Source organism: Erythrolamprus reginae, chromosome 3, assembly GCF_031021105.1.
Source record: "Erythrolamprus reginae isolate rEryReg1 chromosome 3, rEryReg1.hap1, whole genome shotgun sequence".
In the NCBI taxonomy this organism is placed as follows: domain Eukaryota; kingdom Metazoa; phylum Chordata; class Lepidosauria; order Squamata; family Dipsadidae; genus Erythrolamprus; species Erythrolamprus reginae.
This window is the reverse complement of record NC_091952.1, coordinates 48,714,172-48,733,110: the sequence shown is the minus strand read 5'-3', so window position 1 is coordinate 48,733,110 and position 18,939 is coordinate 48,714,172. Positions and strand designations below refer to the sequence as shown.

Below are 18,939 nucleotides of genomic sequence, written 5' to 3'. Positions count from 1 at the left end.
TAATAATAATACGGAGGAGGAGGAAGCACTCAACTGGTGATGAAATACAAAATCAAGCATAGTGATCTCCTTTGCTGTGTTGTATTGTTGATATAATAATAATACAATCATCATCCAGAAATCCAGCATATAAATCTTGTTTGCTGTGTATTACAGTGTCTTGTGAATAAAATAATAATTACAATAATAATATAACATAGTTGGAAGGGACCTTGGAGGTGTTCTAGTCCAATCTGCTGCTTAGGCAGGAAAACCTACACCAGACAAATGGTTATCCAACATCTCCTTAAAAACTTCCAGTGTTGTAACATTCACAACTTCTGGTGGCATGCTGTTTCATTGATCAATTGTTCTGTCAGGAAATTTCTCCTTAGTTCTAAGTTGCTTCTCTTCTTGTTTAGTTTCCATTCATTGCTTCTTGTCCTACCCTCAGGTGCTTTGGAGAATAATTTGACTCCACAGGTGGCATGTAGAGCCATATCTAAGGGCATGCGAGGCATTGCCCTATGTCAACTCCAGTGTGCATGCGTGCGCTGTTCAGCTGATTTTTGGCCTTGGGGAAGGCAGTTTTCATCCTCCCCAGATTTCAGGAGGCTTCCTTGAAGCCTCTAGAGTGTGAAAAACAGCTCAATGGGCAAATTGGAAATTTGGAAAAACGGACTTCCGATTTGCCTGTTGGACTGTTTTTCATCATCCCCGGGTTTCTGGAGTCCAGAGGCTTTAGCGAGGCCTGTGCGCATGTGCGGCGGGCAACAGGAGGTGGGTGGGTTGTGTGCATGCATGGAGCAGCATGGGGTTGTGCGCATGCGCAGGGATGACATGGGTGTGGGCTCACACACGTGCATTAGTGTGCACTTGCGCACTCTTTTGGCACACAAGCCCAAAAAGGTTCACCGTCATTGATATATAGGAAGAATGATGCCATTTTTTGACTAAAGCACATCCAATTTCCTCCAATTTTTTTCAGAATGATCTTTACAATGAGTTACCATGGCAAAATACTGAATTCATCCTTCCATCATTTGTTACGTGTTTAAGGTCCCACATTGTATTTCTGACATTTTGTAGCTTTGTGATGAAAGGATTTTGCCCCCTAACGTGGAGCATCTCACTGATCTTCAAGCAAACTTTTGTGGTTCAAATAAATTTTTTAGTAATTGAGTGAGAGCACTAGTTGAGTGCTGTCCCTATAAATATGCTCCCCCTCTGCTCATCTTTTTAATTTCCTATCATTGCACTTCCACTGTTTATTGTTTCATTCCTTTACTATTTTTATTTTTACATTTTAAAATCATTTTCCCCATGTTATTGTTATAGATTGTCCAAAGTAGTCCCATAGAAAGATTGGTGGAACATAAATTTAACACATTAATTAATTAATTGATTGATTGATTGATTGATTGATTTCAAATCTTAGAATTTTTGTGGAGTTCAAATTCTAGAATTCTGAGAATTGAAGTTGCAACATCTTACAGTTGCTGAGAAATATAGGTCTGGAGACTTTATTTCAAAGGAATGCCCATGATAGGGTTATTTATGTCCATTTTTAATCATTGTGTGAGAAGGCAGAAATATTGTATAGTAAAGTTGAAAGGTTTCTGCATTTGTTCTACAGTTAAGCTGCTTAACCAGGGGTGGGTTGCTCCCGGTTTGGACCTGTTCCTAGAACCAGTAGCAGAGATGGCAGAAGGCTCTGCCCAGCTGCCCAGGATGCTTCTGGACACAAACTGGCAAACTAATTCCAAACCTACCACTGCGTTTAACCTCCAGTCATCCATTTCACAAGAGGAAATAGTGGTTAGGAACGGACATCTACTGTATATAGCAGCCATCTGGAATGTAATTATTAAAGTGGAAACTGAATCAGGTTTGAACGGAAACAAAACTACTGTTATTAAAGCTAAAGATACTGTGTGAAATATGGTGCCACCTTCAAAATGAACAAACACATTAAAGTGGGCTTCTTAACTTGGACGTGCACGTGCCTCAACTTTTAAGTCAAGATGGCATTCTTACAGTATTTGAGCATGGGAGTTGATCTATCTAAAATTTAGATTTCTATTTTATTAAAAGGCAGCTTGATGAGGATGTTCCTTGCCATATCTTTTAGCTTCAGGATACCTCCTATTACATTCCATTTATGTGCCTTCTTTCTGCATAGATGGGAACAATTCCAACGAAAGCACTGAGTTGCCAATTACGTTGCATTTTTTCTTTTCTAAGGGCCCAGGTAAATTTCAGAAGTACAGTATTGTATAAAATGAAAAGAAATGGGTGGGGGGAGTTATTATTTTGCTTTGCAGCATTCCATATTGTTTAAATAAACAAAAAATAATAATCCCATATATTTTTTTCTATATGATTGTAGCAAATCCAGGTTTGTACATAATAATCTGCCTTTGTCCTGTATCTTCTGCCCTTTAATTTCATTACTTCTTGAAGTTTTGCTAGCAGCTTTTAGCGAAGTGGCTATACTGTAACTGCATTCATATGCTGCTTGGAGTGTTTGTCCCATGGCAGTGGAATGTGCTTTTACCCCCTTGTCAGAGCCCAAACACTGATTTCACAGACAGCATCATGTAATTATCAGGTGGGAGCCTAGATACGTTTTTGTATTTCTTCCACTGAATAGCAGGATTCTTTAATATTTTTGGGGGGATTCTCACACTCCTCTAATTGTAGATTTGGGCTGTGGCCATTTTTCCCCCTGAGGTTCTACAAGGCCTCGGGATTCCTATTCCCATTGAAATGAATGCAGCATTATCTTTCATTTTTGGATGAAATATTTAGTAAATGCAAATCTGAGTCATTGTTTAATCCTGAACTACAGTTGCAATTCTTGTCCATTTACTGTTCGGATATAATGATAAATATGTAAACAGATTGAAAAGTACACTATAATTTAAATAGAAATATTATTAATCTTCATGTGATTGGAAAGATTGCAGTTAGTGGTCTGTTTGATCTTCAGATACTGATTGGGATGGGCAATCAGTATCTGACACACAGATCCTGTTGTGGACTTTCTTCAATGTAATAGAAAACACAATTAATTCAGTCACTAAGATGTGTCTTTCAACTCAATGGACCAATAGTTTTATTAAAGCAAACGAAAGTTTACCACAATGAATTCAAAGACATTTTGAGACATTTTATTTAAATATCTTTAAATAAAGATACAGTATTGCCTGCATCACACATCACACTAAACCATTCATTTGTTTGTTCCTTAAAATGTTACTGTATGTGTCAGTTACTGAATAATATAATAGGTAAGCCTTTTAAGCTTGATCTGTGAACCTACCCATTGCCTTAATGTAGATTTTGGATAGTTATTTTTTTAATAGACTGGCTTTTCACTTGGCTTTTATAAGTTTAATAGCATTTACTTCTGAGTAGACATGTATAAAATTATAATGCCAAGTGCAAGGCATATAAGTCCAATAAACAAACAAACAAACAAACAAATAAGTGTACTTCAGTAAATATAGTATGGGGTATTTTGCATATAGATCTGAAAACACATATGGTTACCCTAACCCTAAAGAGATAAATTGAGGAGTCTATGCAAGGAACTTCCATATCATGCATTGTGATTACAATCCTCCTTTGCCATACAGCTTCTGCTTTTTATGCTGGGCTTAGGGCATGCATGCACTAGATCTGAAATATACCTTAAGTGTCTCTGACTGAAAATGAAGGAGGGGCTAAGGCACTTTCCTAAGGGAATTTCCAAGTGCAGGTGCCAGCGAGTGTTACCACTCCTGACTCTTGGGAACTACTCAACCGGTAGATTCCTACCATTGCTCAGATTAAGAAAGTTAATTATTGATGGCATTTGTCTGAACTGGAAGACTGAACGGACCAGCTGTAGCCTCTTTCATGACTGTGGGTGGGTGGAAGAAATATAACATTTAGAGCAGAATGTCCATTTTTTTAAAAAAAATCAGCCATAGGGAAGACAAGACAATAGCTATTTTGGATAGCCTCCTCTCCTTGTTTTGTATAAGTACAAAACTGGCACTTTGTTCAGCTCTTTGTTCTTGTGATCCATATACTAGAAAACAAAATGAATAAAACAAAACCAGACTGGAAACATCCCCCACCGAGCAATGAGTTGGAGTTGAAAGAGCCTGTGAATGTGAGAGTGGAGAACAAAACGACTTTGCATTAATTATGGCTTAATAGAGTATGGAAATAATTTCTTAGAAATGCAGGTAGTGAATGGTTTAGAAATGTGAAATCCTTGATACTCTCTAAGCTTGGTTGTTTGCTTGAAGACAGAATTAACATGATTCCATCAGGCTTTTTGACTCTATTTTGTATCTGTTTTTGTTCTAATTATATTGCACTGACTTTACTATGTGCGTTATGGTATGATCATGGAAGCAAGTAGAAAAGACCCAACCATGAAGAAGTTAGATGCTGAAGAAGGAGGAAGACACAGATTATGTGAATTGGGAGTAAAAAAAACCCCAACCCATGTGACTGCCAGGAACACAGCCTATTTTTCTTTACAAATTATAGAGGCTGTATTTGCGGGGAAGAACATGGTGGAATAACAGAATAACAGAGTTGCAAGTTGGAGGTCTTCTAGGTTCAACTCCTGTTCAAGTAGGAGACCCTATATGCCATTTCAAACAAATGATTGTCCAATCTCTTCTTTAAAAATTCCAGTGTTGGAGCATCTACAACAGCGGTTCTCAACCTCGGGGTCAGGACCCCTTTGGGGGGGTTGAATAACTGTGTCACAGGGGTCACCTAAGACCATGGGAAAAGACAAATTTCCCATGGTGTTAGGAACTTAAAGCTTCTATTCTGGTGCTTTTGAATATATTTTTACCATCCGACCAATCAGGCATTTACAGTGGGAGTGTCCCTCTGACCTTCCTGCCAATCCGCTTGGGAGAATTGGTGCTCAACTTATGGTTGGGAGTCACTACAACATGAAAAACTGTATTAAGCGGTCGTGGCATTACAAAGGTTGAGAACCGCTGATCTACAAGTTCTGGAGGCAAGTCCTTCCACTAATTAATCTCTTCTTATTTCTAGGTTGCTTTTCCCTTTGATTAGCTTCCATCCATTACCTCTTATCCTGCCTTCAGGTGTTTTGGAGAATAGGTTGACTCCCTCTTCTTTTTGGCAGCTCCTTAGATATTGGAACTCTGTTATCATGTTAGTCCTACTCCTTCTTTTCATTAAAGTAGACATACCCAGTTCCTGCACCCGTTCTTCATATGTTTTAGCCTTCAGCATCTTTGTTGCTCTTCTCTGCACTCTTTCTAGAGTCTCAATATCTTTTTCTTTATAATGTGGTGGCATTTCGTAGGCATTGTAAATTGTAAGCATTTATTATTTTAAAAGTGAATGCCATAAATTATGTGTAGATTGCACTGCACAGATAAATGTTTTGGACCTGGCTGAACAGTATCTTTCTGTCCCTCTCTCCCCGTTCCCCCCACCCCCCCAGTGTGTCTGTCTATGGAACTATTATTCCTAGTGTTGATGTTCTATCTATCTATCTTCCCTATGTGTCCATCTCTCCATGTGACTAACAACAGGATGATACAAGTTTCTTCTGCTGCTTCCTGACCATGCAGCTCATTGGTTTCCTTTCTCCTCTTCCCCTTTCACCGGAGCCAAACCACTGGCAGAAACCAGGGCCAGCTTCCTTCCTGCTTTTGTCTGCTTTGAACAACCTAATTTTTTTTATTATAGCATCATTTTGAGTGCTTCTCTTTTCATTTGATTTGGTCATAATTTCTGGATACTTTTGTAAGCATATAAACTCTCCCCGCGCTTTCCGTTTTTTACACTTCTGTTTGAACATACTAGATGAACCTGAATATCATCTGGAATAAGTAAATGGAATAAGTAAACAGCAGTTGAAACAGGGAGGGACAAAATGATAGTCGGAAATATTATATCATCATATCCAAAATAGACAACAATAAGAGAATTTTTGCCATTTAAAAAAAGTATTTGGAGGGAGAGGTTATAGTGATTATCCTTTATTATCTCTTTAGATCTTAGTGCATTCCTTTGTATGTATGTATTTTGTTCATATCCTGCTGGATTAGCTTAATCCTAAAATCTTAAAACAAATAGAAGGTATAAATTAAGAAGAAACCAAAGCAAAACTTCTAATAGACTTTTATCTATCTGGTGGCAGATCATTCATCGGCAGGACTGAAACCATTTTCAAGCAGTGTCCATCACTCAGAGGAGTGGTTAGTATTATCAAATGCAACCATAACAGGGATGAGTTGCTCCAGGTTTGGCCTGGTTCTTAGAACTGGCAGGAGGCTCCACCCGCCTGGGATGGTTCGCATACGCAAACCAGTACTAAAAAGTTTTAGACCCCGCTACTGAACCATATGGATAAACAAACAGTCTAAAGAAGATTGCACTATAGAGTGATCAAGACTGTTTTGGAACTACAGTGGTACCTCTAGATACGAGCTGTTCCACATGCGAGTATTCCAAGTTACGAGCCGCGACGCAAGCGAAATTTCTGTTCGACACCCGAGCTCAAATTCGGGATACGAGCCGAGCTTCCGCTAGGTGGCGCAAGAATCTCCTTGCTTCCGGTTATCTTGGCGCGAAAAACAAAGTCTAAAGGCATTCGTTCGAGATACGAGTTGATCGACTTACGAGCTCGGGTCTGGAATGAATTAAACTCATATATCGAGGTACCACTGTATATCAAACCAAAGTGCAAAGCTGGTGTAAAAATAAAATTTTCAAAACAAGCCAAGACAAGTTTGGTTATGAAGGTGGAAACTAGATTTTGAAACCTCAGAAAGGTCTATTCTCTGGGATTATGTTAATAATTCTGATCATAGTCATTGGGTGGGCTCTTTTAGTTCCTTCAGCAAAAGGAGCCCCATTAATGACAAGGCACTAGGTCTAGGTCCTCCTCAAGCCTTTGGGAGGGCGAAAACGGCCTTCCTCAGGTTCTAGATGTCCTCTGGAGGCGGCGGGGGGAGCACAGGGGTCTCGCACTCAGGCACAGCAGGAGCACGGTAGGATTGCTCGTGAATGTGCAGGGAGGGGCGTGCAGTGGGTGTTCCACACGCATTGCATTATGGGTACCGGCACGCGACAAGAGAATGGTTCGCCATCACTCGTCTAGGATAATAGGAATGGATCGCTAAAGTCCAAAGTAACAGCCGTGAGAGTATTTACTGTACAGCAAGTCGCACTATGCAAAAGTGTGAGACTGGGACATCAGCCTAACAGCATCTCTTTAGAAGACACTGAAATGGTAGCAAAGCATGTTAAATGTCACTTCTATTTCATTGTGATAGCAGATGGTGAAAACTGACCCAAAGTATTTTTTTAAAGAAATGGATATAGTGGGCTTGAGAGCTAGTTTTGTATAGTGGCTAAGGCACCATGTTAGAGACTGAGTGAGACCATGAATTCTAGCTCTGCCTCCAACATGGAGCCTGCTGGGTGATTTTGGGCCTGTCATTTTTAGTCAACTTTGTAAAGTAGTCCAAATAAGAAGCATACCCAGGAATGCTATCTGTATTTTATTGTACGTTTAGGTTAATCTTGCAAGTCTGGAAATCATTTTCTCTCCCATTATCTTTATAGCCCAAGAAACTAGGGAGGGTCCCTCCTGTGACATTTGCTATACCCACATTCTTGACAAATGTATATGATTCTTGACAAATGTATATTTTATTTTATGTACGCTGAGAGCATATGCACCAAGACAAATTCCTTGTGTGTCCAATCACACTTGGCCAATAAAAATTCTATTCTATTCTATTCTATTCTATTCTTTCTGTATCTAAGCTGCCTTTGTCCAACCATTTCCCTGGCTCTCCATCTTTTCCCTGTCTCCCAAGATTATTTCCACATACAATAACATTACACTCTCATAATACTATTACACTCTCTTTAAGCCCTACAAAGAAAGAGTGGCAATCTTCTTCTGAAATCTTGCCAAAAAAATTCAGGCACTTGTCTAGGCAATTGCCAGGAGTTAACAATATCTCAAAAGCATGAACATACATGGTGGGTTTTAGAACTTTATGCAGACCTTCAATTTGAGACATTTGAGATATAGCAATAGCATTAGACTTACATACCACATCACAGCACTTTGCATCTCTCTCTAAGCCAGTGGTTCTCAACCTTTCTAATGCCACGGCCCCTTAATACAGTTTATCTTGTTGTGGTGACCCCCAGCGATAGGTCTAGCGCCAATTCTCCCAACAGAGCTTTAAGCTGATTGGCAGGAAGGCCAGAGTGGCATCTCCACTGTAAACGCCTGATTGATCATAGAAACATAGAAACATAGAAGTCTGACGGCAGAAAAAGACCTCATGGTCCATCTAGTCTGCCCTTATACTGTTTTCTGTATTTTATCTTAGGATGGATATATGTTTATCCCAGGCATGTTTAAATTCAGTTACTGTGGATTTATCTACCACGTCTGCTGGAAGTTTGTTCCAAGGATCTACCACTCTTTCAGTAAAATAATATTTTCTCATGTTGCTTTTGATCTTTCACCCAACTAACTTCAGATTGTGTCCCCCTGTTCTTGTGTCCACTTTCCTATTAAAAACACTTCCCTCCTGGACCTTATTTAACCCTTTAACATATTTAAATGTTTTGATCATGTCCCCCCTTTTCCTTCCGTCCTCCAGACTATACAGATTGAGTTTATTAAGCCTTTCCTGATACGTTTTATGCTTAAGACCTTCCACCATTCTTGTAGCCCGTCTTTGGGCCCGTTCAATTTTGTCCATATCTTTTTGTAGGCGAGGTCTCCAGAACTGAACACAGTATTCCAAATGTGGTCTCACCAGCACTCTATATAGCGGGATCATAATCTCCCTCTTCCTGCTTGTTATACCTCTAGCTATGCAGCCAAGCATCCTACTTGCTTTCCCTACCGCCTGACTGGTCATATTGTAAAAATATGTTGCAAGGCGCCAGAATAGAAGCTTTAGTTCCTAATACCATGGGAAATTTGTCTTTTCCCATGGTCTTAGGCGACCTCTATGAAACGGTCGTTCGACCCCCAAAGGGGTCCTAACCTCCAGCTTGAGAACCACTGCTCTAAGCAGTTTACAAAGTCACCCTATTGCCCCCAACAACCTGAGCCCTCATTTTGCCGACCTTGGAAGGATTGAAGGCGGAGTCAACCTTGAACCGGTGAGGATCAAACTGTCGAACTGCCGGCAGTCAGCAATCAGCAGAAGTAGCCTGCAGTACTGCATTTTAACCACTGTGCCACCATAGCTCTTCACTGTGGTACAGTGGAACCCCGACATAAGAGCTGCTCTACTTAAGAGCAACTCGAGATAAGAGCTGGGAGGGGAGAGATATTTTTGTTCTACTTACAAGCCCAAATTCGAGATACAAGCGCCAAGGAGCTGTCTCCTGAAGCCAAACGCTAACTTCCGCGTTCGGCTTCAGGAGACAGCTGCGAAGCGGCACGCGTGTTTTAAAAGGTTGCAGCCGGCCTGGGGGGCTCGGGGGGGGTGCTTGCAGCTTTCTTTCTTGCTCTTTTTCTTTCTCTCTTTTACCTTCCCTTCCTCTATTTCTTCTTTTCTTTCTCCTTCCCACCTTCTTCCCTCCCTCCCTCCTTTCACTCATTCCTCTCTTACTCTCCCCTTTCATAAGTTTCCTTGCTTCCTTCCTTCCTCTGTTCCTGTCCCTTCCCCCTTTCTTTCTTTCTTTCTTTCTTTCTTTCTTTCTTTCTTTCTTTCTTTCTTTCTTGCTCTTTTTCTTTCTCTCTTTTACCTTCCCTTCCTCTATTTCTTCTTTTCTTTCTCCTTCCCACCTTCTTCCCTCCCTCCCTCCCTTCACTCATTCCTCTCTTACTCTCCCCTTTCATAAGTTTCCTTGCTTCCTTCCTCTGTTCCTGTCCCTTCCCTCTTTCCTTCCTTCCTTCCCACCCTCCGTCCATTCATTCACCCATTCCTCTCTTGATCGCTTAAAGCCGGTCCCTGGTGCAAAAAGGGTTGGGGACCTCTGTCCTACAGGATTGGGTGGCAGAGAAGTTGAACATATGTAAATTTAAAAGTTTAAGAAAGTTTACAAGTTATGTGAAAGAAACTTCATTATTCATTTATATGTACATGTACATTTCTTCATTAAAAACATGTCTTTCTGCATAATTTAGACTAACTTTGTGAGTTTTTTGAGGGCTGGAACCAATTAAAATTATTTACATTAATTCCTATGGGGAAAAGTCGTTCGAGATAAGAGCTGCTCGACTTAAGAGCCCAGGTCCGGAACGAATTAAACTCGTATCTCGAGGTACCACTGTATATGGAAAATCATCTGAAAACTAAAATCTATATGAAAACATGAGGTGAAGTTAGTCCTTGGATGCATTATTGATTGTTTCTTCATTGCTTAGTTCAGTGTTTCCCAACCTTGGCAACTTGAAGATATTTGGACTTCAACTCCTAGAATTCCCCAGCCAGCAAATGCTAGCTGGGGAATTCTGGGAGTTGAAGTCCAAATATCTTCAAGTTGCCAAGGTTGGGAAACACTGAACTAAGCAATGAAGAAACAATCAATAAGTGTTGTACTACATGATTCTTGACAAATGTATCTTTTTCTTTTATATACTCTATGTTCTATATTTATAAATATATATATATATATATATATATATATATATATATATATATATATATAAATATATGCTCTATATTTATATATATATATATAAATATATGCTCTATATTTATATTTATATAGAGCAGTGTTTTTCAACCAGTGTGCCGTGGCACACTAGTGTGCCGCGAGACATGGTCAGGTGTGCCGCGAAGCTCAGAGAGAGAAAGAAAACAAGAGAAAGAAAGAGCAAGAGAGAGAGAAAGAAAACAAGAGAGAAAGAAAGAAAGAGAGACAGAGAGAAAGACATAGAGGGAAGTAGGGAGGGAGAGAGAAAGAGCAAAAAAGAGGAAAGAAGGAAGAGAGAAAGAAAGAGGGATGGAGAGAGAGAAAAAAAAGAGGGAGAGAGAAATAGAGCGAAAGGGAGGAAGAGAGAGATTTTTTTGTCCAAACTTTTTTTAGCCACCCCCCCCCCTCAATGTGCCCCATGGTTTTGTAAATGTAAAAAATGTGCCGAGGCTCAAAAAAGGTTGAAAATAACTGATATAGAGCATATACACCAAGACAAATTCCTTGTGTGTCCAATCACACTTGGCCAATAAAATTCCATTCTATTCTATTTCTTGGAACTTAAAAAAAAAGATTTTTAGATGTTCAGTCAAAAGTTACAAAACAAAAGTTGCATCCCCTAAGGTGACACTGCAAGGAATACCAGTCCCTATCTTGATATCAAATCAACATAATGTGTGACATCCTGCCATTGCCTTCCCTGTTTTCTTATCTTTCATTTCTAGCAGCTAATCAAGAAACATGAAGAGTGTTGCTATCTCATTGCACATCATGCCCATGCCTTGTCTGTACACAGGCAGTAGAACGAGGTGATAATTGAACTGGAAATAATTGAATTACAATCCGTGAAAGGACTGTATCAGCTTTAGTAGCTGGGGCTGTAGCAGTCAAATAAACACCTGACAGGGACCAGGTTAGGATGGAGCAGGCGTCTGGATTTATTTTTTAAAAAATATATGCAAATAGCTTGCAAATGCAAATAAAGAAACCACATACAGATAGCAACCCACACTTCAGAGTGAAGTGGTATAATTGGTTCTTCTTGCTTTAAGATCTGCCACTTTGATTTTGTTCTTGTTTTAAATGTATTATAAGTTTTACACGTACAGTGTTCCCTTGATTTCCGCGGGGGATGCGTTCCGAGACCGCCCGCGAAAGTTGAATTTCTGCGAAGTAGAGATGCGGAAGTAAATACAGTACACCATTTTTGGCTATGGACAGTATCACAAGCCATCCCTTAACACTTTAAACCCCTAAATTACCATTTCCCATTCCCTTAACCATTTACTCACCATTATTACTGGTACTCACCATTGAATAAGACACTTAGTGATCCTGATATTTATAAACATAATTATTTATTAACAATAATTATTTTTTTTGTTATTTATTTGCAAAAATTATTAGTTTGGCGATGACATGACGTCATCGGGTGGGAAAAACCGTGGTATAGGAAAAAAACCGTGAAGTATTTTTTAATTAATATTTTTTGAAAAACCTTGGTATAGGCTATTTGCGAAGTTCGAACCCACAAAAGACAGCAGGAGGGGGTATCAATTGTATCACTCCTGTATTTTATAGGAAATCTGCTTCTGCCATAAGAATTATGCCTCAAATCTTCCTTAATGTGAAGGCAATTTAATTTGACCAATAAGCTTGCATTCTTCTGTCTCTTCACGAAACTATAGATTTTCACCATTGTAATTTCTAAGTAGACATCCTCATTTACAACTATTCCTACTTCAAGAGATAAGATGAGATGAAAGCTACTTAGTCATTACTTGATTAATTACTCAATAAAAAATTTTAAATGTTCAACTTGCCTGCGTTTCTGAATCAGTAGCTTAATTGGAAAATTGAAGGGTTAAAATTCAATAAAATGATGAACTGAATAACAAGTAGAGAACAAGAATCCTCTAGATTAAAAGTGTTTCCAATGTTACTGTGTTGTGACTGCGTATATTGATATGCAGCAACACAAAGTATTTATGGGAAGGTATGAATGTTTATACAGTATATGAAAGATGGAATGTATAAGAGATCTACTCAGTGCAAGAGGCAGAAGCATTTGTTCTGGAAAAATTCTACTTCTGCATTGTACAAACTCCAGAGTTCAGATCTAGAACATTAGACCAGGGAACTCTAAAATACCGTAGTTAGAATTTGAGTTGGGCAGGTATGTATGCATAAGTGTGTATGTGCTCACTTGTATGAATGAATGAGTGAATAAAGCTTTTCATTCACAAAGAGAACAATAAAACTTTTAATTAGCAGTTGTTTCTACACGCCTTGAATCTCTGCATAACAAATAAATGCCACAGGAGGAATTATAAAGACTCTGCCTACTAAGCTGTGTGAGAGCTTGCAACAGGGTATATTACACTAATCCAAACTAGATGTGAGCAAAGCCTATTCGATAGTACCTCATCTAGTTTCACCCAAATGGATGAAAGTGTCAATCAGTACAACTATAGCTAGACGTTAATACTTGGGGGTAAGGATGGGAATGATACAGTCCCAGACAATGATTAATAGATCATCTAGAAGTCAGGTATGCCCCACCTATAGTGGGGAACAGGAAAATTGTTTTGGGTTGGTTTTAGTTTCAAATGATCACCTATCATCAAGCATGTGCAACATATGGGATGGCAGAAGTTGTTGAACATCCATCTGTTCCAGTCACCATGGTCAGTGATAAAGGATGACACAATGCTAATCTGTGATCTATGTAATTATTTTTATTTATTTATTTATTTATTTACTTACTTACTTACTCACTCACTCACTCACTCACTCACTCACTCACTTATTTATTTATTTATTTATTTTGTCTAATACACAATGAAGGTTTTAGTGGACATAGTAAAATACATATTATTATTATTATTATTATTATTATTATTATTATTATTATTATTATTATGTCAGTACAACACAGCAAACGAGATCACTTGCTGGATTTCATATTTCATCACCAGTCGGGCGCTTCCCAAGCACCTAGGACTGCGTGATGTAGCGGCGAATTATATTTGCCGATCCCAGTAAAGCGGCCTTTTGCAATTGACAGATGGAGATTTTGTCAATTCCAATGGTTTTCAAATGTCCGCTGAGATCCTTTGGCACTGCGCCCAGCGTGCCAAGTACTACTGGGACCACTTTCACAGGCTTATGCCAGAGTCGTTGCAGCTCGATTTTTAGATCTTCGTATTTCACTAATTTCTCTAGCTGCTTCTCCTCAATTCTGGTGTCTCCTGGGATTCCGATGTCGATGATCCATACTTTCTTTTTCTCCATGATCACAATGTATTATTATTATTATTATTATTATTATTATTATTATTATTATTATTATTATTATTTATTAGATTTGTATGCCACCCTCTCCGAAGACTCAATGAAAGAATAGAAAAAGAGATATAGGAATAGAAGAAAGGTATAGGAGATATAGGAGAGCAATAGGACAGGGGATTTGATGAACTCAGAGAGCTTAATCTATACTATAAGTACTATATCCCTAATACAGATCTATAGAATAGAATACAAATCTATTTATTAATTAGATTTATATCCCACCTTTTGTCCTGGTGCTCAAGGAGGTAGCATTCCCTTATCCCAACAACAATCTTTCGAAGTGAGTTGGACTGAGCGGGAGTGAGTAGCTCAAAGTTTCAAAACTAAGCTTTCGTGGTTGAGGATAGACTTCAGCCATATTGCCCTGTGGCATATATTAACTATACCAGTGATGGCGAACCTATGGCACGGTTGCCAAAGGTGGCATGTGGAGCCATATCTGCTGGCATGCGAGCTGTTGCCCTAGCTCAGCTCCAACATGCATGTGTGTGCCGGCCAGCTGATTTTTGGCTTGCACAGAGGCTCTGGGAGGATGTTTTTGGCTTCCAGAGAGCCTCTGGGGGCATGGGGGAGGGCATTTTTACCGTCCCCTGGCTCCAGGGAATCCTTTGGAGCCTGGGGAGGGCAAAATAGGAACCTACTGGGCCCACCAGAAGTTGGGTAACAGGCCATTTCCAGCCTCCAGGGGGCTGAGAAATGTGTTTTCACCCTCATCAGGCATTGAATTATGGGTGTGGGCACTCACACATGCGTGATAGCACATGCACATGCTCTTTCAGCACCCGAGGGAAAAAAGGTTTGCCATCACTGAACTATACTGTCTTGATTTAGACATTATACTGTAAATTGAAGAAAATAGTGAAATACTTTCCATTGAACCTCATTTTATTGTACAATACTGTACAGTTATGCGGCCCGCATTTTTAAAACTAAAGTAGATGTCAGTCCCATTCACCCATGTGCTTGTTGTATAAAAGAGAAGCATCGTTGCCCCCCCCCCAAATACAGTAATATGAATATTACAAGGTGATCTCTACATTCTCTTCTTCACCCTTCAGTGCACATTGAAACTAATTATTCTCTCCTGTTTTCCATAGATGGGATCCACAGTGTTGCTGCCCAGTGCATGCTTCAGGTGACCATTATCACCGATGAGATGCTGACCAACAGTATCACTTTGCGGCTGGAGAACCTGTCCCAAGAACGCTTCCTTTCACCACTGCTGGCTCTCTTTCTTGAAGGAGTAGCAACTGTGCTATCCGCTCCCCGTGATCACGTTGTCCTTTTCAACATCCAGAACGACACAGATGTTCAGGCTGCCCAAATCCTGAATGTTAGCCTGTCGGTACAATTGCCCGACAGAGTCCATGGCAGCCATTATATTCCTTCAGAAGACCTCCAAGAACGATTGTACCTCAACCGGACACTCTTGGCTGCGATTACGGAGCAGAGGGTCTTGCCCTTTGATGATAACATTTGTTTGCGGGAACCTTGTGAGAATTACATGCGCTGTGTCTCAGTGTTGAAGTTTGACAGCTCAGCACCCTTCATTTCCTCCAACACTATCCTTTTCCGTCCTATCCACCCTGTCAATGGTCTGCGTTGCCGTTGCCCGCTTGGTTTCACTGGTGATTATTGTGAAACAGAGATTGATCTTTGCTACTCTAATCCGTGTGGAAATAATGGGCTTTGCCAAAGCCGGGAAGGAGGATATACTTGTGAATGCCAAGAGGGCTACACTGGTAAGTAACGGTTTTATTTTTTGGGGGGGGGGGATCAGCCAAGGCAGGATCCCTCAAAAGGGAGTCGCTTAGTAATCATTGTTATCTTTGTTCTTTGATAAATCCCAGTGCCAACATTCTACCTGGAATAATTACGATCATTTTCTCCAAGGGTGTTTTTATTGCTCAAAATGACTTTTGCAATTAATTTATACTTGTTAAGTAAGCTCTTAACCAAAGCCCCATCAAACCATCTGACAACCAGTAGAATTTTCCTAGAATTGTCTACTCTGAATAACTGAACCAGACCAGAACTGCAGGACACCTCACCAAATCCCACAGTGTCGTTTGTCCTGAATTAGGTTGGATTCTGCTTTCTAATGAGCAGCCTCAAGGTATTAGTGGGACCAAAACTATCTTTGATCAGTCAACTGCACATGTCAAAATGTCACCCGATATAATCCACTGCAGTATGATTGACTGTAGTGAAAACAGTCCAGAAAGTTATATAAAAGTAAAGTAAAAGTTAGAGTCGAGGTACTTTTAGTATAGAAAATGTGCTTGTTATGTTAAGTCGCTTAGACAAATATTTATTGGGGTAAATGTATTTATTAGGGATAAAATCTCTGCATTTGAGTAACTTGCATAGAAAAACAAATGAACTGAAATAAACACATGCCAAAACTGTATGGTATGTAGGTATTTTTCATGTATTTTTAAAATGATTTGCTGAGCATTTAGTGTGAAAAAAAATTATGTGGCATGATCTAGAACCAATTTTTTATCAGTCTGTGTCAGTGATTCATTTCTTCTAAAACTTTCCATAAGTTCATTCTTATTAAAGAATATATGGCAGTCTATAAATGCAAATTAGAAAAGTGTAGCAGGTTCTCTGTATAATCCTTTTTAAATGCCTTAATAAAAGAAAACAATTGATTGTTTTGGAATAGGAGAGTGAGGAAAGGAAGACCAAGAAGATACTCAGTTTAGTTGAATAAGGGAGAACTAGAGAATCAGTATCTCCTGTCCCAAGATACCTTGGTATTTATTTTTTGCTGCCAATTTTCTAATTGTTCCTTTAATCAACTATGTGGCTTTGACACAATTTTTGTTAATTTCTCTGGAAACATGAACTAGGATATTGTAAATGGTAATGTATAGCTTTACCCTGGGTTAAAGAAAAACTAAAAACTAAACTAAACTAAAATTGGGTTTTGGATATTGTAGAATTCAGCAGCAAAGGTATTTTGATGGACTAGTTAATTCATTTATCTATGGCCATTTTGCTACTCAAATTCTTCCTCCCTGTCCCTTAATGATGTTATTAATAATAAAACATGCTTCTTTTTTGTATTGTTTTCTCTATAATATTAATTATAGCGATGGTACTATATTATTACTTTGTATAACAATACAAAATTATTGTATTGTATTATTGTCTCTGTGGAATTATTTTTTCTATGGAAAGCATGGAAAGCTATTTGTTATCCAAAACGTCTAAAAACTATACATGATATCAGTGTGGATATTAGTGAGTTTTATTAGTTTATATTATATATTAGCTTTATATTATATTATATTATATATTAGCTTTATATTATATTATATTATATTATATTATATTATATTATATTATATTATATTATATTATATTATATTATATTATATTATATTATATTATATTATATTATATATTAGTTTAGTATTCATTTCACTAATACAATTTACTACCGTAAATGCCATTACAATAGATACCATCGCATCCATAGCACTACAGCTAATATTAATCAAAACTCACAGGGGGCTTCAATTTTTTTTTATCCTATCCAGGTACCATCGTTATAATTAATACTCAAAATTATATTACAAGTACGTTAATGTTAGCAGCATATTGACCGATAATTCCCATTGCTTAGAGTGACCACTGATGAAACAATCCATACATTCTATAGTCCACATTTTATCTTAAGATGTCTTCTGTTTTGGAGGAATTGGTTTTGTAGCAGCCTATATAGATCAGTGTTTTTCAACCAGTGTGCCGCGACACACTAGTATGCCGCGAGACATGGCCAGGTGTGCCGCGAAGCTCAGCAAGAGAGAGAAAGAGAGAGAGAGAAAAAAAGAAAGAGAGAGAGAGAGAAAGAGAGAGAGAAAGAAAGCAAGAGAGAGAGAGAAAGAAAGAAAGAAAGAAAGAGAGGGAGGGAGGGAAGGAGGGAGAGAGAAAAAGAGCAAAAAAGAGAGGAAGGAAGAGAGAAAGAAAGAGGGATGGAGAGAGAGAAGAAGGAAGAAAGAGAGAGGGAGAGAAATAGAGCAAAAGAGAGGAAGAGAGAGAGAGAATTTTTTTTGTCCAAACTTTTTTTAGCCCCCCTATCCCCCTCTCCCCGTTCAATGTGCCCCATGATTTTGTATATGTAAAAAATGTGCCGTGGCTCAAAAAAGGTTGAAAATCACTGATATAGATGATACAGCCTTGTGTCAGCAGGAGCATCCCCTAAAAGTTGTGTGTTTTCCATACTCCCTAGAAAAAGAAACTCTTGCTAGGGTATGTTCCAGGAAATATAGTCCCTGTAGCCAAATGCCTGGGAGGAAGGCTATTTCTGTGTTTAATGCTTGCGGTGAATGCTGAGGATGGAGGCTGGGGAAGAGGAGCAAGGAGAGTTGGTTGCCCTGTGGAAAATCTATTTCTGCTCTTTCCTTTTTTGGCTGCACTATCGGTTCTCCCTGTGCAGGTAGAGGAGGAAGGTGGAGGCAGACGACATGGTGGGGAGGTGGAATAGGGGCTTTGTCTGCTCAAGATTGGGGAGGGGCACTCTGGGAGAATATTTGTTTCCTTGGCAACCAAAGCTGGTCACTAGGGTAAAGAATCAAAAAGAGGCTAGAAATAAATCTTCTATTTAAAAAAAAAAATCTTGATGAAAATGTGTGCGTGTGTGTGTGTGTGTGAGTGCGCGCATGCGCATACACAGATGTGCGTAGGCATGGCAGGGGTATGTGATATATATAAAGGAATGAGGAATAAACTGGAGCAATGGAGAGAAGCAGGATGGAGAAGGAAAACCCTTTGATTAGGTAAAAGGGAAAAGAGAAGAAAGAATGAGAAGACACAGACATTTTTTTTAAAATCAGGGGTTTAGGGGACATATTGCTATTAAAATGCCATGAGGAGCAGAATCTCCACACTTTCTGTAGCCATATTCAAAGTTCAAGG

The 18,939-nt window shown here is 39.0% G+C and overlaps 1 protein-coding gene across 5 annotated transcripts in view; it reads left to right on the top strand.

Annotated features, from left to right (window-relative positions):
• Positions 1-18,939, top strand: part of CELSR2 (cadherin EGF LAG seven-pass G-type receptor 2) — a 141,857-nt gene that overhangs the window by 23,215 nt on the left and 99,703 nt on the right. For all 5 annotated transcript variants that reach the window (XM_070745165.1, XM_070745169.1, XM_070745168.1 and 2 more), the window contains exon 2: positions 15,108-15,752. In XM_070745165.1, the coding sequence (XP_070601266.1) occupies positions 15,108-15,752 (645 nt within the window). The remainder of the gene's footprint in view (positions 1-15,107; positions 15,753-18,939) is intronic.